Source organism: Puma concolor, chromosome E1, assembly GCF_028749965.1.
Source record: "Puma concolor isolate L17-30 chromosome E1, mPumCon1.1.hap2, whole genome shotgun sequence".
Lineage (NCBI taxonomy): Eukaryota > Metazoa > Chordata > Mammalia > Carnivora > Felidae > Puma > Puma concolor.
The window spans coordinates 28,145,862-28,171,661 of NC_141680.1; the positions used below are offsets into that span (position 1 = coordinate 28,145,862).

Here is a 25,800-nt window from a genome sequence, read left to right on the forward strand (position 1 = left end):
GACTCAGAGCTCCAGATCAGTATAGCTCTAGATACTCCAAATTAACCTGAAAAAAGAAAAAATTTTAAATTATGTTTGTTGTACCATTGTTCTGATTAAACTGATATTGGGGAGCCTAGGAGGCTCAGTCAGTTAAGCGTCCAACTTCAGCTCAGGTCATAATCTCACAGTTCATGAGTTTGAGCCCCGCATCAGGCTGTGTGCTGACAGCTCAGTGCCTAGAGACTGCTTTGAATTCTTTGTCTCCCTCTCTCTCTGCCCCTTCCCTACTCAGAGTCTGTTTCTCTTTCTCAAAAATAAATAAACATTAAAAAAAAAATAAAGTGATTTTAGGCAAAAATATTTCTTGAAGGATATACAAGAACAATGGTATCACTGGTTGCTTTCAAAGACGACAGCTAAGTGACTTGGAGACAGGAGCGAGAGAGATTTTTCTCTATAGATACTTTTATAGTTTTCAGTTAAGCCATGAGAGAGTATTACTTAATCAAATATATGTAAGGAAAAAGAAAGGAAAAAAGGAGAAAGGGAAGGAGGGATGTCTTGGGGGAAAAAAACAGTGTTCACTACAAAATATTTGGAAAATACAAACAGTACCAAAAAACTCACTAAATTATCTATAAATCTACCATACAAAGAATGTATCAGTAACATTTGATATGTTTCATTTCATAATTCTTATATTCGTATGTACATATGAATACAACTCTACAATGTGATCTAATATTTAAACAATGAGAACAAAGCAAATTTTCCCCAGGCATCAAGGATTATTAACAATTTGGCCACAAAAAATAAAGCCACAATAAATTTTTTATAAAACCAGAATCATTTTTTTTTCTCTCCATCTGACTAAAAATCCTATCAGAAATATTTTCTCACATCACTAAGTAGTTTTTCATTGTTGCCCACATATGTACATTGAATTAATAGTTATAAACCAGTTTCATTATTGTTGGGCATTTAGACTGTGACCAATTTTTATATTATAAATAATGCTTCACAAGAATTTCAATTTAATGCACATTTCTCAACATTTTCTTAGTATACAATTTTAGATATGGCATTATAAGACCAAACAGTACAAAGTAGTTTTAAGTTTCATAAAAACTATACCACCAAATTATCCTCCAAAAAGCATATAGCATTTTACATTACCCTTTCCCCATAACTTTATCAACACTAATATTATCTTTTCTATCTTTACCTATTTTAAAGGTAAAAAATAGAATCTTCTTGCTTTGACTTTTTTATACATTCTAGCAAGGTTTAACACTGCTATTATACTATATGAACATGCTAACAAGTTTCAACAGTAACTTGCATTTCTTCTTTCATGTACTATCTGCTAATGTCCTTTGCTAATCTATTATTAGAAGTAAAAAAATTTATTAATAAATGCTAATCAAAAAATAAGAGAAAATAAGTCCTAGCAACAGTGTGTCATATCCTATTAAAAGATGTATAAAATTAGAAGTATAAATATACACTATTAGAAGTATAAACTTCTATTAAAAGCACACAATTTATCAATAACTACCAAAATTTAAAATTTCACCATTCATGTGAATATGTATGTAATGCAATGTTTAATGTCTATCAAGAAGGGACATGTTAAATAACTTATGGTAAATTCATGTAAAAGATATAGCCCTTAAGAAATGTGTTAGATTTGTCCATGTGCCAATGTACTTGAGCTTTTAAAAGAGTATATACACATATAACAAATGCATATTTTAAGTGTTTTGGAAGAATATACATAAAACTTTACAGTAATTTCCTTGAAAGGTTAAGAAAATGGGAAGAGTAAAAAAAAAGAGATTTTTCTCCTTTTATGTTACACCTTTCTGTAATTTTGAGTCTTCTAACCACAAATATATTATTACTGTTTTTCAATTTTCATTTGGGACTAACTGGTAGAAGAATGGGCCGTTTTTATTTTCACTAATTCTATGTACCAATAAAAAAATTAAATGATTGTGAAATCCAATATTTATCATCTCAGTTTGCTGTCCTTAACAGGTGAAAAAGAATTATATATATACAATTGTTATAATATATATATATATATACACATAGTACATTCTTATCTACAAACTATCCAAAAGCCAAATCTACGTTTTCAAAACATATTTACTCATTACATTCACAAAAATGCCTAGAAATTACTAGAGATGGAGTAAAACATAAAAGGTTCATAACCTATAAAATAATGTCGCCAATTCCAGGACAAGGCATGATGAGCCGAGGGACTACTAGTTCTACAGCTTTGTATTCAGTCATGTAAAAAGAACCTCCAAGGTACTAACAATAAAAATCAAGAGGAAAGGGTTCACCTAACGTTTATTTAGTTCATTCTTTCACTTCCTCTGTCCCATCTCTACTACTCTTTTTTACTCCTCATGCTGTGTCAACTTCCTCATTTCATAAGCCACCTTTTGTTTTCTTTCTAGTATAATCAAAATAACAACGGCTAGGAGTTAGAAAAGTTGTCTTTCTTGCTAACTCGCTGTCAGACATTGGACAAAATTCAGGGCCCATTTTTCTCATGTGATGAGGCATCAAAAGAGTAAATGAACCAGGAGCCTATTAAAGATTCCTCAGACCCAAAGGCTGCTATTTCTAAGGTTCCTCTAAAATCCTGATTGTGGGATCCAGAGAGAGATGGAGACATGCCAAATATCTTTCATACTGACTTTGATACAGACTGAGTTTAAAAATACATTCGCCATTTCTTCATTCCAAGTATCTTCTGTACTATGCTAAAAGCTTGTATTTGTACCAAACGATCACCAAGATACACCAAGAGTATGTGATTATTAACTGTTAAATCCCATCTTCACAAAAAACCATATTCTCCATATCGAGAATAATTTTTTAGAATTATTTCTGGCGCTAATTAAGATGATTTTTTTGTTAATTGAAACAAAAATTAACTTTTAGCAGGTAAGTGCATTGCTTTTGCAGTACAGGAGCACTTCTGCAAAAGAAACTGAACAAAAACACATGTGCCTTTGGATCAAGCCAAAAAATCGGAAAGTTTACACTTCAAGGGCACTTAGAATGACACTCCTGTGTAGGCTGATAGCAAAACCAGAATGGTTCATCCATTTTAGCAGTGTAACACAACCCTGAGGGGAGTCTGTCAATTGAAGTGTTATCACACTTTAAACTCTTTTTCACTCAAAGTGTCAGTTATCTATTTATCATTTCACTTTGGTGATTCAGCCATAGTAAACATAGACACCTATAGTGACTTTGTAATTGGCATCATTACAATACCAAATTACCTTCAGGACTTGAGAACAAGAAAAAGAATATTCATGTATGCCTATGAGCTAAGCATTCTGAGGAAGAATAAGGTCAAGACAAATAACCATAAGCACTGAAAAAGAAATGCATAATACAAAATAATTTATTCAAATTACATGGTAGAAGGTGATCTATCAATTAAATAAAACTCAAGGGCTACCTATGGCTCACGGCTTTTTGTGTAGAACCAACTCTGACAAAATATTAGCAAAAGATAGAATAACTTTCAAAACATATTAAATTATCATAGGTAATTTCACAGACTATCAATTTACAGTTCAGCAATAATCTCTGAGTATATTCCAGACTTGTAATCTCAGTTTCAGAGTAAACAAGTTATTAAACTGTACACAGACTAACAAACTAATACCGCCAAAAACCTATTAAAAAAATCGTATGTTTTTACTAAGAAAGACTTCTCAATTTCCACCTTGCCCAAATTCATATTATTCAAGATTTCCCTGGAAAACTTCAAAACCATTAATGACATATCTTTAAAGTTAATAATTTAATAACTTTTTTTTGAAACAGAAGTTTGTACTAATCAGAATTGTAAGATAGGATAATCATTATATTTCTCATTCAATTAAAAAGTATTTTAAAAATTTACTCAAGGGAGAGCCTAAATAAACTATCTTCTTTTGAAGTTTTAAAATACTGTACATAAAATATATTAATTAAATCTAATTAAATTAAATCACTTAAATACTTTCATCTCCTCCTATGACATCATCCATGTTTGAATATTTTTGGTGGCAGGATTTCAAAGAAGTAAGAAGATACCTAACTAAAATATCCCCAGGCTTTAGAACGAAAATCTATGATTTTAAACTCAAAGAAAAAAAATTTTTTTAAAGAAAAATTTTTAAAAACAATTTTACCATAAGAAATCTATCAGTACTAGCAATTAATTTGATTTTCATAGGTTAGATTATCACTGGAAATACACATATAAAACATAAAATGAACACATAAAAAACTGAGTAAACTGAATCTTTTCAACCTTGTTTTTCCTCTGAAACAAAATAACTTTACTCACATTTTTTCCATCCAGCAACTCCATGCACTTTTCATTTCTGTTGAAGTTGCCCACTACTTCTGGATGGACACAAGTATGATCCCTGCTGGAAAGAATAGTCATTGGGACCCCTGAGTATGCTGTTCTCCGGAGTTCTCTAGTAATCTGAGCAATCTGCTTGTGTGTGCGCGTCCCAAAATATATTTTGGGTATCTTGGATTTCCCCCCATGATCCTTCTTAGTGGTATTTGAGTAACCTTGACTGTTTCCTTGTTTAGTAGAACAACAACACCTGGAACAGTGACCAGGGGGCTGTAACAAAGAAAAGAAAAGACAACTCATGTCTGGTATACCACAAAAAATGTTATTAAACCTCTCACACAATCAGAAGCTATAAATAATAAATCACAACTGTCAAATAAAGAGAATATCAAGATGTTACATCATCTAAAACTTACCATTAAAGAAAAAACTAAAAACTCCATTTCAAATTGGTTCTGTTGCACTCTTAGAAGTTATAAATGATGTTTCCATATTTACATGGCTTTCTAACATATCACTCCAACTGTTGAATTCCAAATGTTTTAAATAGATTTTAATTCTCCTCTTTCACAAATTGTAAAAAATAAGACAAAATGGAGAACAATTTTCATTTTTGCTTAGACTTCAAGTGAACACGCAATATTAGTTTAGAGTTGATAGTGCTATTTTTGTTTACAGAGTAGCCCATTCAAATATCCTATAATATACCAATATTTTAAAAAGCATTTTAAATATAGCTTACAAAAAAATAGAAATATCAAGTTGAATCTAAAACATCACTAAAAACAAGAAAACTATTCTCTAGCAAACGGATAAAAATGAATGTAAATTATTAATACTTAATAATGAAGTATATCATGCGGAACAGTCTTTCTGAAATTAAATTACCTGTCGTGGAATGCAAATCCATCAGTAAAATTATACAGGATAGCTTTTTCTGGACAACTTTACTCATAATTTAGTTCCATAATTAAAATAGATATATGTCTCCTTAAGCATACCATTTGGAACATCAAGAATGTAGTCCATTATTTACCTGATTTTTCTCTTCTGTTATCAAATTCTCAAAAATAAAATAAAAAGTTCAATGCTGTATTTCAGAACCATGGGTTCTTAATAACTACTCCCTTTTCAACCTCAATTACTACACAAATGAGACAGAATGCAGCCTCATTTAAGAGAAATACTGTGAGGTGGTTAATTTTATATTAGTGGTCACTGATGGGAAAAAAACTAGCACAGTAGCTTAAGAAAATGTGTACTGTAGAGTTTTAGTTTAGTAGAACAAATACACCATTTAACTGAATTTTTTTTTAATTATAATCAGTAAGAGTAGCCTTCATAAACAAATACTAAGTCATAGCATGTTACACCACAATACTGGGGATCAAGCTGTCTTTTAGCCTCAACTCAGTGGAAAAGCAAGTTCAAATTACTCCCAGTCTCGCTCAACCTTGTCCACCATTAAATATTACAATACATGATAGAATGGATGTAAATGTGACCCTTCTGGAGCTGTCACTCACAGGGATAAAAGGTTCACTGATGTGCCAAATAAACAGTCAGTCAAAGCAGATAAAGTTACAGCCATGCTGGAATTGTTACATTCCCCTCTCAGGTTGCCAGTAGCAGCAGATTTCATTACAGAGTGCTGCCACATTAAATAGCCAGTTCCAAATATCCTGCCTTCTATATTGAATAATTACTTATTCACTGAAAGGATAAAAAGAAGAGTTATGAATGGGGCTCTTGTCAACAGTGAGGCAGGAAACAGCTGACATGTGGTTTATGTTACATATGTTGCAATATATAACAATTTATGGTCACAGAAAATGGAATGCAAATTATATCATGATATTTATGACTGAATTCTTTTTTTGGCCTTTGCAATGATCACATTAATTAACCTAGTTAATGAATTGAGATAACTTGAGGTAGCAGAAGTAGTTTACTCTTCTGTACCTCCACTCTTTTCATTCAATTATAGTATTTCTCTTACCGTATGATATAGTAAATTAAATACTGAATATTAAGTTGAATATTGGAATGCTAGGGTCTAATGCATTGTTATATACTATATGGATATATTATATCCAAGCATAAAAGTAATCCAATAAAGTGTTGTTTTCTCAAAGCTTAGAAGACCTTTTTGATGAAACGCTTTCAAAATCAATTCCACTTAAAGCTTTATCACCTACTCCTTTTAATTCCACTGTTTTCTAACCAAATAGTCCAAACAATATTGAAATAAACAAAATAAGTCAACCCCCTATGCCAAATTATCTAACACATAACTTGTAAACCTTCATACATATACATCTACCACACAATTTTTTTCAAGCAAAAAGAAATGCTATTATACAGTTTAGTAACTTAATGTTTTATATTAAAACTTTTTACTTTTTAAAATTTGGCACTAATAAAGTAAAGGATCTCCCTATCTTAAAATGTTATGATAGTAGCTATAACTAACAAAAGCTAAAGATCAAGAACTAGTTTTAGAAAACTTTTGCCAGTAGAGCAGCTTTATTTAGGTACCTTAAATCTGGTTCTCACCCCATAACTGAGAAAATTATAAACTATGGCTAATTTTATGGCTAATTTACTTCAGACCAGTGTAAAACTTAACAAAAACATGTTTTTGTTTATTAAGTTTTACACTGGTCTGAAGTAAATATATCATCTATGAATTTGAGGCTGACTCTCCTTAAGAATATGATTTTTCCATGGGTGGTTACGCAAGTATTGGAGAAAATAGAAATTAAGAAAGAAAATTCATTGTTTTTCCTTTGCAATATTAAAGAGGAATTATTTCTTCAGAAGTGATCTTCTATTGAAGCTTCCATTCAAAGGATTTGATACAATCAATCCTATTTCAGATGGAAAAAATTTAATGTGGCAAAAGAAAAAAGGCATTTATTTAGCTACAAAAGAGAATTATTTGTACCAAAATCACCAACTTTCAATTCCGTAAGAAAACTAGAGAAAGAATACTAAAAACAGCAATGTCAGGAAGTCATAATATCCTCAAATCCAATTAATAGGCTAACACTTTATGGCCTCTTTCTGAAACACTTTGATCTAGCCGTCTTGAAATAATAAATGGATAAATTAAATTTTGTACCTTTCATTAAATATTTCTCCTACTAACAAGCTATCAGGTTTATCTTTCATAGGGATATTTTTCTTTTGCTTCTGACCTTTGAATTTACAGAAACCGCATTAGTAAACTGGAGAACAAATAAAAAATTGTTCACTCTCACCCAACATATCTGAATATCAAGAAAGATAAAACATACAGGTTCCCCAAAACCTATAATCTCTAAGACCTGAAAGTGGCGACACTGAGTGGCAGAACCAACCTCTTTAAGAGATGGCTGCTTTTCCTATAACTAGAAACTGTCTAGAGTCCTTTTACTTCAACAAAAGGCAAGAAAACCCAAGCCAAATAACACCAAAATTCTATCATCATTTAAAGAGAAACAAGAAACAAAACAAACAAAAACTATTAGGGGCCCCTAATAGTTCAGTAAGTGGAACATGCAACTCTTGATCTCAGGGTCATGAGTTCAAGCCCCATGTTGGGTGTGGAGCCTATATATATATACATAAATACATATATTCATAAACAGAAACATAAGAGACATAATGTTGGTGTGACAATTGTATTATTTCCATATGCAGGAGGTCAACTGTTTAAAAATACATTTCAGGGGCACCTGGCCAGCTCACTCAGTAAAGCGTGTGACTCTTGATCTCAGGATTGTGAGTTCGAGCGCCACATCGGGTCCATGGAGATAACATGAAGATAAAATCTAATAAATACATACATACATACATACATACATAAATTACATTTCAAATCTACAAGAGTCAAAACTCTTCTTGGGGCACCTGGGTGGCTGAGTTGGTTAAGCATCAGACTTCGACTCAGGTCTTGACCTCGCGGTTCGTGGGTTAGAGCCCCACGTCAGGCTCTGTGCTAACAGCTCAGAGCCTGGAGCCTGCTTCAGATTCTGTGTCTCCCTCTCTCTCTGCCCCTCTCCCACTCACACTCTGTCTCCCTCTCTCAAAAAGGAATAAGCATTAAAAAAAATTTTTAAATCTGTTCTTAGAAGGTCAGCAACCAAGGATCTTAGGAAATCCTCTTCATGTCTACAAGTTCTATTCTCTCTCTTGTCCTACTATATATATAGAAACATATATCTAAATTTTTGAAAGGATAAAGAAAGATTATAAGATTTGATTTTAAAGACAGGCCAACTTCTGAGTCCTTGACACTATTCTTTTCACAAAGTTATAATTAGAAGGTCAAGTAGATTAAGGGGCACCTGGGTGGCTCAGTCGGTTGAGTGTTCAACTCTTGATTTCAGCTCAGGACATGATCCCAGGATCATGAGATTGAGCCCCTCATCAGGCTCCATGCTGAATGTGGAGTTGGCTTGAGATTCTCTCCCTCCCACCCCTCTTCCTCCCCCTGTGCCCTTCTCCAACGCTTTCACTCTCTAAAAAAAAAAAAAAAAAAGTTCAAGTACATTAAGATATGATACAAGGTCTAAGGTTTCATAATTTTCTGCAACTTTTCTACACAACAACAAAAAAGTTACTATTGCCTAAACAGCTGAAAAACAAAAATGAGCATGGTAACTAAATACATTTAAAAATGGAAAATAATAAAAGAATAGCTAGAAACTATTACATTGCCAGAGAAGTTATTTTGCTAATTCATAAATCAGAGGACCTTCTAAAAGGAGGCTATGAATTGAATTCTGAACACAGACATAAAAGGATATATTTAATGTGAAAAATAAGTGTATAAAAAAAGTGGAGAGCAAAAGAGACCAAAAAGAAGTTTATTTGTAGGAAATAAAGGGAAAACTAGGCCCATGAAATAGAAACATACTTTTCTGAAACTTTCCACATGTGCATGTTTTGTCTTTCAACCACACTGCAAATTCCTTAAGGAAAGAAACTATTTCTTATATTTCTTTATATAACTCATTCACTGAACATGGTGTTTTGCATAACTGTAACTGAAATTTTTTTAAATTGATGTACTTTGACTAATGTCCCTAAGCCAAATACTGTACATGTACTGCATTTTATTTGTCTGATAGATGCATAATTGATGTCCTAGTTTGAAGTTCTCCACATATCAAAAAGTTACTTCAAAATAAAAAGGTTAGCTTTAAAAGAAAAAGTACAGGGCAATTTGTTATTTTCAAAGCCAAAAAGAAAAATCATCTTGTTATGCTAATATTCGGGCCACTTTTAGTTGTGAGTGACAAACATCCTGATATACTCATTATTAATAATAACTATCATTTATGAAGGCTGTCCCTGTGCTGAACACTTTACATGTACTATTTCATTTATTCATCCATCCATACATTCATTCAAGAAACATCAGAATTCTTGATATATCGAACCAACTAGAAGACAATGACAAGGGTCACCTCATCTCACTGACAAAGACTGCATACTCTTTAATTTTCAACAAAGCATAGTTTGCAGATTGTTTACCAATACCAGTTTGACTCATGAGTTACAGAACTGTTTAAAGTCAGTACTTTAAGTGCATTATTTTCTGAATGTAATTACAAAATATTCCTAAGAGTAAGCTATAAAATTTACTTCAAAAAACTATTTTAACTTATTATTAGCTGACATTTAAATCAAATATTTTCTAACAAGATTTACATTATGTTCCATAAGGGAAAAAAAAACAAAACACAAAACTCTCAATTAAGAGATTCGTTAAAGCATACATCAACATAAGTTTTCTGTAAAGGGCCAGAATTGAAATATTTTATGTTTTGTGGGAAATAAGGTCTCTGGCCCTGTATAGGAATATATTTTTATGATCCCAATGTGGGGAAAGATTTCTTAAACAATATACCAAAAGCACAATGACTGAAAACACAATCTCCTACAATGCAAATTTCTATTTAAAACGGCACTCCCCTTTATAAGAAAAAAAAAAAAATGGGGAAAAAAAAGGCAGCACAAACTAAGATACTTGCACTGTATATAACCCAGGACCAGTATCCATAACATACAAAGAATTCCAACAAATTAATTTTAAAAGACAAATCCAATAGCTGGCTAAGAATAAGAAAATCACAAAAAAGCTGAAAGGCCAATAAACATCTGAAAAGATGTGTAATCTAATGCTCAACCTCATTATTAGTTAGGAAAATGCAAATTAAAATAATTCGATCCCATTTCACATCCATCAGATAGGGTGTTAGAAAGGGTATGTATGAAACAATTCTCACAAACTGCTGACCCAAGTATAAAGCAGCACATCCACTTTGTAGAACAAATCGGCAATCTAGTGAATCAAAGATACATAGACACTGTGACCATGCATGACACCACTAAGTATACATACTACAGAAACTCTTGAACATTAAGACAGATACAATAGGGATACTCTTTGCGGCACTGTTTTAATAGTGAGGAAAATAAGCTAAGTGTACCAACAGAAAAATGGATAAATTGTGAAGTTTTTTTCAATTAATGGAATACTATATATAATGAAAAAATAAAAAAAACAATATTGAACAGACTGAGTATAACTTAAATAAAATTTAATTCTCCCCATAAAATTCCAAACAAAGTGATGATAGGAATATAAACTATAAAACTTTAGGTACAGAATTAAGAATCCCTACTGTGGTAGATCCTCTTTGGAGCTAAGGATTCTAGTGGACAATATACCTGAAAAATGCTAAAAAGAATTTCAAAAGAAACACAGCACAGCACATACAGTCTATTCTGGTTCGTCTTTAGCTGCTTATGAAAGCAGGATCATTTTCATCTTAACATCTCTTGATCAAAAATTTTTAACCTAATTTATTAGGAAATAGATTCTTAATTTAGGGTCCATGAACTGTTCCAGAAGAAAGGGTTTGAGATCACCCAGAAACTACAGACACAATTTTGTGTGCATTTCCAGAAACTAAGTCCATAACTTTCATCAGGTGCTGAAGAAGACTCTGACTTATTGGGTGAGGGTTTTATTCAAGAATTTATGTCTGATTTTACAATGAAAATCAAATGGAAACAGCATTTTCTTTACAACCAACTTGCTCAGACCCATTTATTCTGTAAAGGAATAAACAAGTTGACAGTCCAAAGAAGACAATTTTATAAAGGTTTCTCTACTGCTTATAAATTCATTTATCTTTTACGTTTGTTAATTACCTGATATTAACATAATTCTAAAACACCTAGTTCACTGTTTATTTCTAACTCCATTTTACAGATGAAAAAAATAAAATCTAAGAGTTCCTCAAGTTATCACAAAATACATGATAAATTTGTGGAGAAGTTGGAATCATAAATGTAAATGTCAAAACAAAGCTTTAACAGGATCATTTGCATCTACAATGTAACTTGGCAAAAAAGCAAAATATTGCCCTTTTTTATTTCAGAACGCCACGCACATAAAAAGCTAGTGGTAAAAAGCCAATGAATGTAGAATGTTACTAAGATCTTTGAGGCATAAAAAAGAGGGTTTATTTAAAAAAAAAAAAAAAGAGGGTTTATTGTTAATCTTTATCAACCAATTGCTGTTGTCCAAGCCATCTAAACAGATACTGAATGCCTGTTGTGCAAAATCTCACATAAGCACACACTCTAGTAAGATAGCAAAAGTGACATAACTATACCTTTTCAACTATTCTTTTTAAAAAATTCAAACAGTAGTACTCTACTGCCAGTTTCATGATTAAACTGCACAAAGCAGCTGTTTATCCACTCACAGCAACCAGCAGGTGAACCTGATTCAATATTTATCACAGGCTTTCACAGATCACTGCTAACCAAGCAAACGTTTTAATTAAGCTGGAACTTGCTTCAAAGAGCTCATTCAAGATGTCAATCAGCAGGTAAGGGATCAGATACAGTGTCAGGTGAGAGTGTGTAATACAAATCCACAACTTTCTTCATCCCATCGCTGTAAATTAGCCTGCTCTAAAGTTCAGACTCTGATTGTAACAGACTGCCAGTCTCCTGGAATGTGTAACTGAAGTCACTCAAATTCTATTGTGAAGGTTGTAAGCAATATGTTAAACTGCAATGGGCTAGCACATTAAGACAGATCCTTTTCACGGTTGTTTTTTGATACCATAAGTGTCTGTTACCCTACTCTCCACTTACTGTTTACTTTCTTGTCTGGTGTAAATGGGAATTCCTTAACACAGTTGCCCTAGTTTCTGAAAAGTTTATGTTTCAATAGAATTAATCAAGAAAGATCCAAAGTGGAATAATTTTTTACCTAAATTTATAGCTATTCTATACAAATCCTCAGTTTGAGAATAAACACATGACGAAAATGACCAAATTGTTAAAAAGCAAAAATTCTCTTGGTTTAAAAGCACTTTACACAGAAGTGCCCATGGCAACAAGTCTCAAAGTCACACTGGCCAACTTCATGAGACATACCTGGAGTATTTATAACAAAAAAAAGAAAAGAAAAAGAAGACTCAAAGAATACAAGTGGAAAAGGGAAAGCTCTTCCTTAAAGACTGCCAGCTGGGGCACCTGGGTGGTTCGGTTGGTTAAGCATCTGCAGCTCAGGTCATGATATCATGGTTTGTGGGTTCAAGCCCAGCATCCAGCTCTGCACTGACCATGTGGGGCCTGTTTGGGATTCTGTCTCTCCCTCTCTCTCTCTCTCAAAATAAAGAAATAAACTTAAAAAAATAAAAATAAAAAGAGAGGCACCTGGGTGGTTAAGCGTCAGACTTTGACTCAGGTCATGATCTCATGGTTCGTGAGTTCAAGCCCCACGTCAGGCTCTGTGCTGACAGCTCAGAGCCTGGAGCCCGTTTCGGATTCTGTATCTCCCTCTCTCTCTGCCTCTCCCCCACTCATGCTCTGTCTCTGTCTCTCTCTCTCTCAAAAATAAATAAACATTAATTAAGAACTTGGTGATTAAAAAAAAAAATGCCAGCTAAAAATTATATGTAAACAGAATGATAGAATTTTAAAACTCACCATCATGCAACTCCCATGTACTGAGTCCTGCAAGCTACCTAAATGGATGCTAAAATCAGTGAGCAAAAAGTTGTTGGGGAACAAGATATTCACACAGCCTCCAAAAATGACCCCAGAGATTACTTATCAATTACAAAAGAAAAAAATGTGCCTTCATAATGGAGACCAGGTAGTCACCAGTTTAACAAAATGGTCAAATTTATCATTAACAGTGTTCAAACTGGCATCAACATGTCTCTTGATGTGATATTAGAAATACACTTATGTGCTCTTCTTGAACAAAACTACATGATTATGTAATCCAAATAATCCAGACATGAATCAAGCAGAACCTAGAAATAAAGAAACTGTGTTAAAGAGATGTATTATTAGGTTGGTGAAAAGTAATCCAATTACACACTTACAAGTTTTTCAAACTTCCTTCAATGAACCTTTTAAAATGAGAAAACAAAGATATACTGTGACATTATCTTCCACACATAATTGACCAAATGCTACAAACAAAACCTACACAAAATAGAGATTTTTGCCTTTCATGAGCATTAGGAAATAGGTAAGTTATTATCAATATACAAGCCTTTAAATTTAGCAGCACTACCCGACAGAACTTTATGTAATGATAAAATGCTCCGTATCTGCACTATTCAATACACTTGCCACTAACTATCACATGTGGCTAGTGAGTACTTGAAATGTAATTAGTGCGACTAAAGAACTACATTTTAATTTTAATTAATTTAAGTAGTTACATGTGGCTAGTAGCTACCATATCAGACAAGGTAGGTTTAAAATACTGCCATAAGTGCTCGGGGCACCTGGGTGGCTCAGTCGGTTAAGCCTCTGACTTCGGCTCAGGTCATGATCTCGTGGTCTGTGGGTTTGAGCCCCGTGTCGGGCTCTGTGCTGATCGCTCAGAGCCTGGCGCCTGCTTTGGATTCTGTGTCTCCCTTTCTCTCTGCACCTCCCCCACTTGCTCTCACTTGCGTGCATGTGCTCGCGCTCTCTCTAAAATAAATAAACATTAAAAAAAATAAAATACTATCTATCACAGGTTCTAAATTTAATCTGGAAAATGAACTAGCGAGAATAACCAAAAAATATTTGGAAAAGAAGATGGGCAAGAATGGTGTATATTTTTATATATGTAAGAATTTAGTGTACATGATAAAGATGTTGTGCTAGGCACTTCTTTAGACAGGTGTCCAACCCTACACTCTTAAAAGAGTTTAAGGGCACCTGGGTGGCTCAGTTGGTTAAGCGGCCAACTTCAGCTCAGGTCATGATCTCACCGTTTATGAGTTCAAACCCCACGTCAGACTCTGGGCTGACAACTCAGAGCCTGGAGCCTGCTTTGGATTCTGTGTCCTTCTCTCTCTCTCCTTCCCCCTTCCTCATTCTCTCTCTCTAAAATAAATAAATAAACATTAAAAAAAAAGTTTATTATAGTTCCTGCTAAAAAGGTGGATCTAATAACATACAACCATACCCAAACACACTCCCAGGCATAGCAAGACCAGTAAGACTCACTTACTCAGGAACTTTTATTTGGGGCATTTAGATTGAGTTGATTAACTATAAGGAGCAGACAAGAACATTTCATAATTCAAGGCTTTCATTCTGACATGTCATGGTAAGGACATAAGACAAACCAAAAAATATAATAATGAGAGAACTCTGTAGAGAAAGGAAGAGAAGACACACTTAAGGCCTCAAAGAGAAGAAAAAAGCATCCTAAAACTTTTCAGTTCCAATAAAAGCCAACTGTACTCCCTACTTGACCTTTCTTTGAGTAGGCTTCCACTTCTTCAAAAGCAAATCATTCCTGATAAAGTCCATGTTTGAAATTATCAAATAACAAGAGACTTTCCCTAGGCTGAAGAAGTCTGAGTCTTCAATATAATAAAACCTAGTAAATAGCTAATGGATATTAATGAAAATGTATCTCACCTAAATATCCAGCCATAGACTATAAACATAAATTATAGAACAGTCATTCAACAAAATGCAATATAGTCATTAAAAATCAGAAGAATTGGGGCGCCTGTGTGGCTCAGTAGGTTGGGTGTCTGACTTCAGCTCAGGTCATGATCTCATGGTTCGTGGGTTCGAGCCCTGCACTGGGCTCTGTGCTGACAGCTCAGAGCCTGGAGCCTGCTTCAGATTCTGTGTCTCCTTCTCTCTGCCCCTCCCCCACTCACACTCTGTCTCTGTCTCTCAAAGATAAATAAATGTAAAAAAAAATGATGAAGAATATAAAATGACATGAAAACATGATCCTGACTCATTATCATAAAGAGAAATAATTGGACATTATTTGCCTGCTGGGTGATGCAACAGTAAGCATATGGCACTTTGTGTTATTCCTAAAAAACAAAAAGCAAGGACAAAATCAAACCTGAATCTCATTCACCCTCTAGATCTAATTATCATTACTAGAAATCTGGGGACAGAGCACTATCTTAAATGACACCACCAGGATAAATTCAAACAAATCCTGAATATAAGAAATCCTACAAGACAAATAATGCATTTTCAACAAATAAATGCCATGCAAGTATCTTGTTTAGATTCTCATTTTTAGAAAGCCAACTCTAAAACATTTTTAAACAAAAACAACTGTAAACAGACTGCATACTAGACAAAGAATTATTGTTAATTTTCTAAAGTGTAATAATACTATCTTTAAAATGTCACTGCTATGTCTTTAAAAGTCTGTATCCATCAGGGGTGCCCGGGTGGCTCAGTTGGTTAAGCGTCCGACTTCAGCTCAGGTCATGATCTCACAGTTTGTGGGTTTAAGCCCCGCGTCAGGCTCTGTGCTGACAGCTCAGAGCCTGGAGCCTGCTTCAGATTCTGTGTCTCCCTCTCTCTCTGCCCCTCCCCCTCTCATGCTCGGTCTCTCAATAATAAATGAACATTAAAAAAATTTTTTTAAATAAATAAAAGTCTATATCTGTTAGAAATATATGCTAAATTACGCATGGGTAAATGTATGTGAAATCTAATAGTTGTTTGAAAACCTTCCAGTCTCTCAATCCTATGTTGGGTGTAGAGATTACTTAAAAAAACAAAACAGGGGCGCCTGGGTGGCGCAGTCGGTTAAGCGTCCGACTTCAGCCAGGTCACGATCTCGCGGTCCGTGAGTTCGAGCCCCGCGTCGGGCTCTGAGCTGATGGCTCAGAGCCTGGAGCCTGTTTCCGATTCTGTGTCTCCCTCTCTCTCTGCCCCTCCCCCGTTCGTGCTCTGTCTCTCTCTGTCCCAAAAATAAATAAACGTTGAAAAAAAAAAATTAAAAACAAAACAAAACAAAACAAAAAAAATAATAATTAAAAAAAATAAAAGCTTCTTTTGGGGCACCTGGCTGACTCGGTGGGGCATGTGACTCTTGATCTCAGAGTTGTGAGTTTGAGCCCCAAACTGGGTGCAGAGATTACTTAAAAATAAAATCTTCAAAAAAAAAAGTCAAGGGCACCTGGGTGGCTCAATCGGTTAAGCCTCTGACTCTTGATTTCGGCTCAGGTTACGATCTCACAGTTTGTGTGTTCAAGTCCCATGTCCAGCTCTGTGCTGATAGTGCAGAGCCTGCTTGGGATTCTCTCTCTCAACCTCTCTCTCTGCCCCTCCCCCATCACAGACACCCACAAACGTTCTCACTCTTTTTTTAAATAAACTTAAAAAAAAAGTTCTAGGGGCGCCTGGGTGGCTCAGTCAGTTAAGCGTCTGACTTCAGTTCGGGTCATGATCTCGTGGTCTGTGAGTTCAAGCCCCACATAGGGCTCTGTGCTTACAGTTCAGAGCCTGGAGCCTGCTTCAGATTCTGTGTCTCCTCTCTCTGCTACTCCCCTGCTCATGCTCTATCTCTCTGTCTCTCAAAAATAAAAAAAACATTAAAAAAATTTAAAAAAAAAGTTCTAATCCCTTACTCTTTCTTCTACTGATCCTTCCACAAAAGAAAAAAATAACAATGGGTAAATAAAACAAATAGGGGAGGTAAAATGGCAAAGTATTGATAATTTTTAAAGTGGAGTGATGGGCACAAGGAGGTTCATTATGCTGTCCTTTCTGTCTGCTTTGTGTATGAAATTTCCTTAATAAAATATTTTTAATGGAAGGAGTGTTTAAAAATCCATTTTTATAAAACAAGTACAACATTGATCCTAAAGCAAATTTAGATAATCTTTCTTTAACTAAAAATATGAAGAGATCCATACCATCAATACATAAATACTGAAATGATTTCTAAATGTAATAGCAAATAGGATTCTTGTACATGTGTACACACACACACACACACACACACACACACAACCAAAAAGCCAAAAATGAAAGGATAATTCAGTGTTAAGGTCTAATAATATTGTTTAACATATTTTAAAAATGTGTAAAATCATATTCATATCCATAGTTTAATATTCATTCTTGATGAAAATGCTGAATAGGAATAAAATCATTCTTCTCAACCATGACAAAAAATCATATTTAAAAATTATATTTAAAATTATAATTAAATCTATGATTTACATATAAATATAATTTGTGTAATTTAACATATTTATATATTTATGCATTTATATAACTTATAGTAATCCAATAATTTATATATATATATATATATAATTTTCAAAAGCCACTTCACGTTTAATGAAGGAAACCATAGAAGCATTTCCATTAAAGTCTCAAAGAAGACAATGATGACCATACTTGCAATGTGCCAAGGAAAATCTCAGTTTATATCTGTTGTTTCAGGTTTATTACTAATAATGTACCCCACCACCTTTCATTCTCAAAAGTGTCCTATTCTGGGCAATAAATATATTCTTCTCTTACTATTATTACACTTAACATTGGAAGTATTATATAAAATTGCAAAATAGGTAAAATGATCACTATGTACAGATGATTATATACTTGGAAAACCTGAGAAAATTTATTGGAACTATTCTAATAAAAGAATTCATTGATGTGGCTCAGTAAAAAAAAAACAAAACAAACAAACAAACAAAAAAAACACACAGTAAATGGAGTTCAGTAAAAAAAAGAAAGTGAAATTAATAGACTTTATACATAAAACCATAACAAATTAGAAAATGTAACTGAAGAACAAAATTCCAATTATATAGAAATAAAGGATAAATTCCCTAGGAATCAACTTAAGACTATATTTAAGTAGTAACAGGATATGTTAGATGGGGCAAATCCTTTCACAACCTATATGTATATCAAATCATCATGATGTATATTTTAGATACCTTCTGCCCCTGCCCCACGCACGTGCTCTCTCTCAAAAATAAATATAGGAAAAAATCTTTAAATATCTTACAATTTTATTTGTCAATTACACTTCATTAAACCTGAAAAAAGTTGGTATGAAAATTTTAAACACTAATTAAGGAAACTTAAAAAACACAAGCAAATAGACAACATCATAAAGACCTCAACTCTCTTCCAAATAATCTATAAAATATATCAAGAAGCTAGACAGTCTAATTCTTTTTTTAAAAATGTTCATTTACTTATTTTGAGAGAGAGAGCAAACGGGAGAAGGGGAGAGGGAGAGAAAGAGAGTAAGAGTGAGAAAGAGACAGAGAGAGAGAGAGAGAGAGAGAGAGAGAGAATCTTAAGCAGGCTCCACGCTCAGTGGAAACCTGACATGGGGTTTGATAAAACAAACCATGAAATCATGACCTGAGCCGAAATCAAGAGTCATATATACGTAACCGACTGAGCCACCCAGGCACCTCTGACATCTAATTCTAAAATACACATATAGGAATATCATCCCCTCTGATAATCTCAAGTATGGCTTTAGATAAAACAACAACGGCACAACACATGAAAGAAATAACTGATAAGCTGGACTTTATTACAATTAAAACGTTCTGTGAAAAACAATGATGAAAAAATGAGAAAACAAGCCACAGACTAGAAGATATATTTACAAAAGACTTATCTGGTAAACAACTATTATCCAAAATATGCAAAGAACTCTTAAAACTTAAGAAGAGGGGCACCTGGGTGGCTCAGTCGGTTGGGTGTCCGACTTCAGCTCAGGTCATGATCTCACAGCTCGTGAGTTCGAGACCCGTGTCGGGCTCTGTGCCAACAACTCAGAGCCTGGAGCCCGCTTCAGATTCTGTGTCTCCCTCTCTCTCTGCCCCTCCCCTGCTCATGCTCTGTCTCTCTCTGTCTCAGAAATAAATAAAAACATCAAAAAAATTAAAAAAAAAAACTTAAGAAAAAAATAACCCAATTTTAAAAATGAGTTTTTCAACCCTTTAGATCTTATTAAACATTTCACCAAACAAGATATACAAATGGCAAATAAGCATATGAAAAGATTCTTAACATCAGATATCATCAGGGAAATGCAAATTAAAACAAAATACCACTACACACATATTAGAATGGTCAAAATCCAGAACACTGACAACACCATATGCTGATGAAAATGTGGAGCCACAGGTACTCTCATTCATTACTGGTGAAATACAAAATGGTACAGCCATAATAGAAGACAATTTGGTAATTTCTTAAAAAACTAAATATACTTTTACCATAAGGTCCAGCAGTCATGCTCCTTGGTATTTAACTAAAGGAGCTGAAAACTTATGTCCACAAAAAACCTGCACACAGATGTTTACATCCACTTTATTCATATAAAATTTGGAAGTGACCAAGATATCCTCAAGAAAGTGAATGAATAAGCAAACTGTGGTACATCCAGACAATGGAATATTCAACCATGAATAATGAGTTATCAATCCATGAGTTAAGGCTCCACAGAGGAACCTTAAAAGCATATTACTAAGTGGGGCTCCTGGGTGGCTCAGTTGGTTGGGTGTCTGACTTCAGCTCAGGTCATGATTTTTTGGTCCATAAGTTCGAGCCCTGCGCCAGGCTCTGTGCTGACAGCTCAGCGCCTGGAGCCTGCTTCAGATTCTGTGTCTCCCTTTCTCTCTGTCCCTCTCCCAGTCAGACTCTCTCTCTCTCTCTCAAAAATAAACGTTAAAAAAAATTAAAAAATAAAAAGCACATTACTAAGTAAAGAAGCCAAACCAAAAAGACTACATACTGTATGACTCCAACTATATATAATATTCTGGGAAAGGTGAAACTATGGAGACAGTGAGTGAAAAGATCAGTGGTTGCCAGGGGCTTGGGGTTAAGTGGGGAGTAAAGAATAGGTGAAGCACAAAAGATTGTTAGGGCAGTAAAAATGCTCAGTATAACATCATAATGTTGGAAACATGCTATTATACATTTGTCAAAACCCACTGAATATACAAACACTGAGAGTGAACTGTAATATAAACTATGGACTTTGGGCACTTAGGATGCGTTGATGTAGGTTCATCAATTTTAATAAGTGTACCATTCTGGTGCAGGATGTTGATAACGGGGTGCCTATGCATGTTGGCAGGGGGCAAGGCATGTACAGTAAATCTCTGTACTTTCTCTTCAATTTTGCTGTGCTCCTTAAACTGCTCTACAAAAATAAAATCTCAATAAAAAAAATAAAACTTGAAACATATAACTGATGATTTGAAAATGTAACAAAATACTGTATTGTTCCAAAAAGTTGCCAAAAGATGAAGATAGAAATGAAAATACAGTGGTAGAAGATTCTTATATATTATATGTGAAGTAAACTATTTTGAAGTACAATAAGATGCAAATTATAAACCTTAGAGCAACCCCAAACAAATGGTTATAGTTAAGAAAGCAATGGTAAAGACAAACTCCTAAAACATGATCAATTAATCAAAAAGAAAGCAGAAAAGAAAAGGAGAATAAGAAATAGTTGTGGCAAATAGAAAACTTACAACAACCATATTGATGATTACACTAAATGTACAATGGTGTCAAATTGGTGGGAAAAGATTCAACTATGTACAAGAAATGCATTTAAAAAAAATTTTTTTTAATGTTTTTACTTATTTTTGAGAGAGAGAGAGACCGAGCACAAACAGGGGAGGGGCAGAGAAAGAGGGAGACACAGAATCGGAAACAGGCTCTAGATTCTGAGCTGTCAGCACAGAGCAACATGCAGGGCTCAAACTCATAAACTGCAAGATCATGACCTGAGCCAAAGTCAGACGCTTAACTGACTGAGCCGTCCAGCTGCCCCCAAAAATGCATTTTAAATGTAAAGACACGGATGGGTTAAAAGTAAAAGGATGAAAAAAGATACACTGTGCAAACACTAAGCATAAGAAAGCTAGCTGGCTATATTAATTAGACAAGGTAGATTTAAGAACAGACTCTCCCAGTGACAGATGGGTTAACTCACCAAGAAGACATCTTAAATGTGTACACAGGTAATAACAAAACTTAAGATCTAGGAGGTAAAAATTGACAGAATTGAAAGCAGCAGCAAATCCACAATTATAAGGCCCTCAGCACTCTTCTCTAAATTATAGGTAGATCAAAAAAATCAGTAAGGATATAGAAGACATAAACAACATAATAAGCCAACCTGACCTGACATTTATAGACTACTACACTGAATAAATGAGTAGTAGTCTATAAATGAATACACATACTTAGCAAGAACTCTGAGTATTTATCAACAGATCATTAAATCTAAATGAACTGAAATCATATAGAATGTTCTCTAACCCCACCAAATTAGAAATCAACATGAGAAAAATATCTGTAGAGAAAACACCTATTTAGTGTTTATTTAGACGTGTAAATAAATCCTCGGTCAGAGAAGAAATCACAAGGAAAGTTAGGGAAAAAAGTAAACTAGTATCAAAATCTGTGTGATACAGATAAACCAGTGCTTAGAGAGAAATGTAGAACTTTCGATGGCTGTCTTAGAAAGAAAACAAAAAGGTCCAAAATCAATTATGCTTAAACCTCAAGAAGTTAAAAAAAGAGCAAATTAAATCCAAAGTACAACAAAGGAAATAAAGATAAAAGCAGAAATCAACTTAGTAGAAAATGGAAAAATATTAGAGAAAATGGAAAAACAAAGTTGTTTTTTAGAGATAATACAACTTATAGACCTCTGCCTACATTGATCAAAAAGAGAAACACAAATTATAAATATCAGAAAGGAAGGGCTATCACTACAGATCCTGTATTTTTCAGAAAGGCTATTTTGAGCATTATATCAATGAATTTAAAAACTTGAATGAAAAAAAAAAATTAAAAAAAAAAACAAAACAGGGCGCCTGGGTGGCGCAGTCGGTTAAGCGTCCGACTTCAACCAGGTCACGATCTCACGGTCCGTGAGTTCGAGCTCCGCGTCGGGCTCTGGGCTGATGGCTCAGAGCCTGGAGCCTGTTTCCGATTCTGTGTCTCCCTCTCTCTCTGCCCCTCGCCTGTTCACGCTCTGTCTCTCTCTGTCCCAAAAATAAATAAACGTTGAAAAAAAAAAATTAAAAACTTGAATGAAATGGACAAATTTCTTGAGATGCTAATTACCAATTCAAGAAGCAACAGAAATTCTGAATAGTCCTACATTTATTTCAAGAATTAAATGCGTAGGGCACCTGGGTGGCTCAGTTGGTTAAGCGTCCAACTCTTGATTTTGCCTCAGGTCATGATCTCACGGTTCATAAGATCTAGCTAGCCCTGCAATGGGGCTCTGCACTGACAGCATGGAGCCCTGTCAGCACCCTGTCAGCACGGAGCCTGCTTGGGATTCCCTCTAGCCCTCTCTCTGCTCCTCCCCCACTCATGCTCTCTATCTCAAAATAAACATTAAAAAAGAAAAATTAAGTGTGTAAGTTTTACTTACACAGAATAAGATAAAAGTCCAAGATGGCTTCATTAGTAAATTCTATCAAAAAATTAAGGAAGAAATAATATCGATACATCCCAACTCATTTTATAAGGCTATCCTTACCCTGATATCAAACACATTCTAAAAAATAAAGATCAATATCCTTAAGAGCACAGATGCAAAAACAGCCTTAGCAAATTTAGCAAATCAAATCCAGCAACATATTAAAAGGGTCCTACACCATGACTAAGTGGGTTTTACCACAGGAATGTGAGTTTGGGTCCACAACCAAACCAATCATTATAACTCACCATATCAACAGGATATAAGAGGAAAATCCTATGATACCAATGGATGCAATAAAATTTAAAACAGAAAATTCAACATCCATTCCTTATAAAAACTTTCAGCAAACTAGGAATAGAAAAAAACCTTCCTTAACCTGATAAAAGGTAGATATAAAATACTGATGGCAAATGTCATATTTAATGGTAAGAAACGTGAAAGATGCTTTCCCCTCAAGATGTGAACAGGCGAGGATATCCACTCTCACTACTCCAATTCAACCCTGTACTGTATATCCTAGCCATTGGAATAAGGCAAGAAAATATGTTAAAAGTGAAACATTATTTAAAAAGTAAAATAATGTGGGGTGCCTGGGTGGTCATGATCTCACGGTTCATGGGTCCGAGCCTCACGTTGGGCTCTGTGCTGATAGCTCAGAGCCTGGAGCCTGCTTGGGAATCTGTGTCTCCCTCTCTCTCTGCCCCTCCCCTGCTCATGTTCTGTCTCTGTCTCAAAGATAAATAAAACATTTAAAAAAAAAATTTAAGAAAGTAAAATAATGTTTACTAGAGGATGTAAATACACAATTCTGTGCACTTAAAAAGTCCCACAAAATCTCCAATACCAACTAGAACCAAAAAATCACTCAGCAGAGTTGCAGGTTACATGGTCAATACACAAAAAACAAACTCTATCTCTACGGGCACCTGGTGCCTCAGTGGGTTAAGCGTCCAGTTCTTGGTTTAGGCTCAGGTGATGATCTTGCAGTTTCATGAGTTCAAAACCGCGTCAGACTCCACACTGGTAGTGCATAGCCTGCTTAGGATTCTCTCTCTCTCTCTCTCTCTCTCTCTGGCCCTCCCCTACTCACACTATCTCTCTCTTTAAAATAAAGAAATAAACTTTAAAAAAATGAACTCTATTTCTATAATATTAACACATAACTAGAAAAGAAAATTCCAAGTGGAATCATACAGTATTTGTTCTTTTGTGTCTGGCTTATTTCTGTTCAAGGTTCATCTATGTTACAGCACATTTCAGAATTTCCTTCCTTTTTAAGGTTAAATATTCCATAGTATGTATATACCACATTTGTTTATCCATTCACGTATCAATGGACACTTGGGTTGTCTCTACTGTTTGGCTATTATTAACAATGCTGCTATGAATACTGGTGTACAAGTATCTGTTTCAGTATCTGCTTTCAATTCTTTTGGATATATACCTAGAAATGGAATTGCTGGAACATTTGGTAATTCTATTTTTAACTTTTTGGAGAACTGGGAATAAGGTTTTTCAGTTAAAAATAGGAAAAGGAAGAAACTTACAATGAACCCTCTGGTACTAAAATGGAATTGTATCTATTGGTAGGAATACATAATTTTCAACACACAGAAAGTACATAAATATAAATATACAGAAGTGCATATTTGCACACACACACGTAATTCCTAGCTCTGTCTGCTGAAAGGGCCTGGAATACCAATCGCAACAGCAATGAATAAAACTAACACCCAGAACTTGGCTTCTAAATATTATTTGCCACTAAAAGGAACCAGGGCTCCCTGGAAAAATGGCTGAATCCAAGAGTAGGCCAGGGAAAAGACCATATGATCCTGGAACACTTTGTGCCAGAAAGTAAGGAAATGCTCCAAGAATGATGGATACATGTCAGAAATACACAAGCAACTTGAATAAACTCCCACTTGAACATCTAAACAAATCATATAATAATGGATTATCACTCACTGAATAAAATGGGAAATCATGAGTCCATAAAGATATAAAATGAATAAATTTAATATTTAGTGAGGACATGCTATTTATAGTTTCAGAGTTTCTCCCCAAAGTCTTCTTTAATTATAAAAGGAAAAAAAGTAACTTTATGGTGATGACTAGCAGTCATTACATTAATCAAATTATCAAAGTAATCATCAGTAATGGAACAAAATGAAACGATTTGCCACTTGACAGAACGCCAATAGGTAGAATGGTAGAATGGGAAGCACTGCTTCTGTGACATTGCTGCCAAAGATATCTAGTCTTAATCTAATTATGATAAAGTCCCAAATTGAGAGACATTCTACAAAGGCTATAATCTTGTATGAAAGTCAGGGAAAGACTAAGGAACTGTTCCAGACTGAAGAAGAGAGCAAAATGACAACTAAATGCAATGCATGATTCTGAACTGGATCCTTCTGCTGCAAAAGCTTTATTGAGATAACTGACAAAACTGTGATCTAGTTCTGAGTATTAAATAGTAAAAATGAATCAGTTTTAATTTCCTAATTTTTATGGTTTTATTGTAGTTATATAAAAGAATGTCTTTGCTTATTGGGAACAGACACATAAGTATCCGAGGGTGATGCAGCTTCGGGTCAACAACTTACTCTCAAATGGCTCC

At 34.4% G+C, this 25,800-nt stretch overlaps 1 protein-coding gene across 1 annotated transcript in view; it reads right to left on the reverse strand.

Moving 5' to 3' along the window:
- The window catches only part of BRIP1 (BRCA1 interacting DNA helicase 1), a 214,480-nt gene that overhangs the window by 148,494 nt on the left and 40,186 nt on the right, over positions 1-25,800 (reverse strand). The window contains 1 exon segment of the mRNA XM_086686787.1: positions 4,352-4,642. Within this exon segment, the coding sequence (XP_086542913.1) occupies positions 4,352-4,642 (291 nt within the window).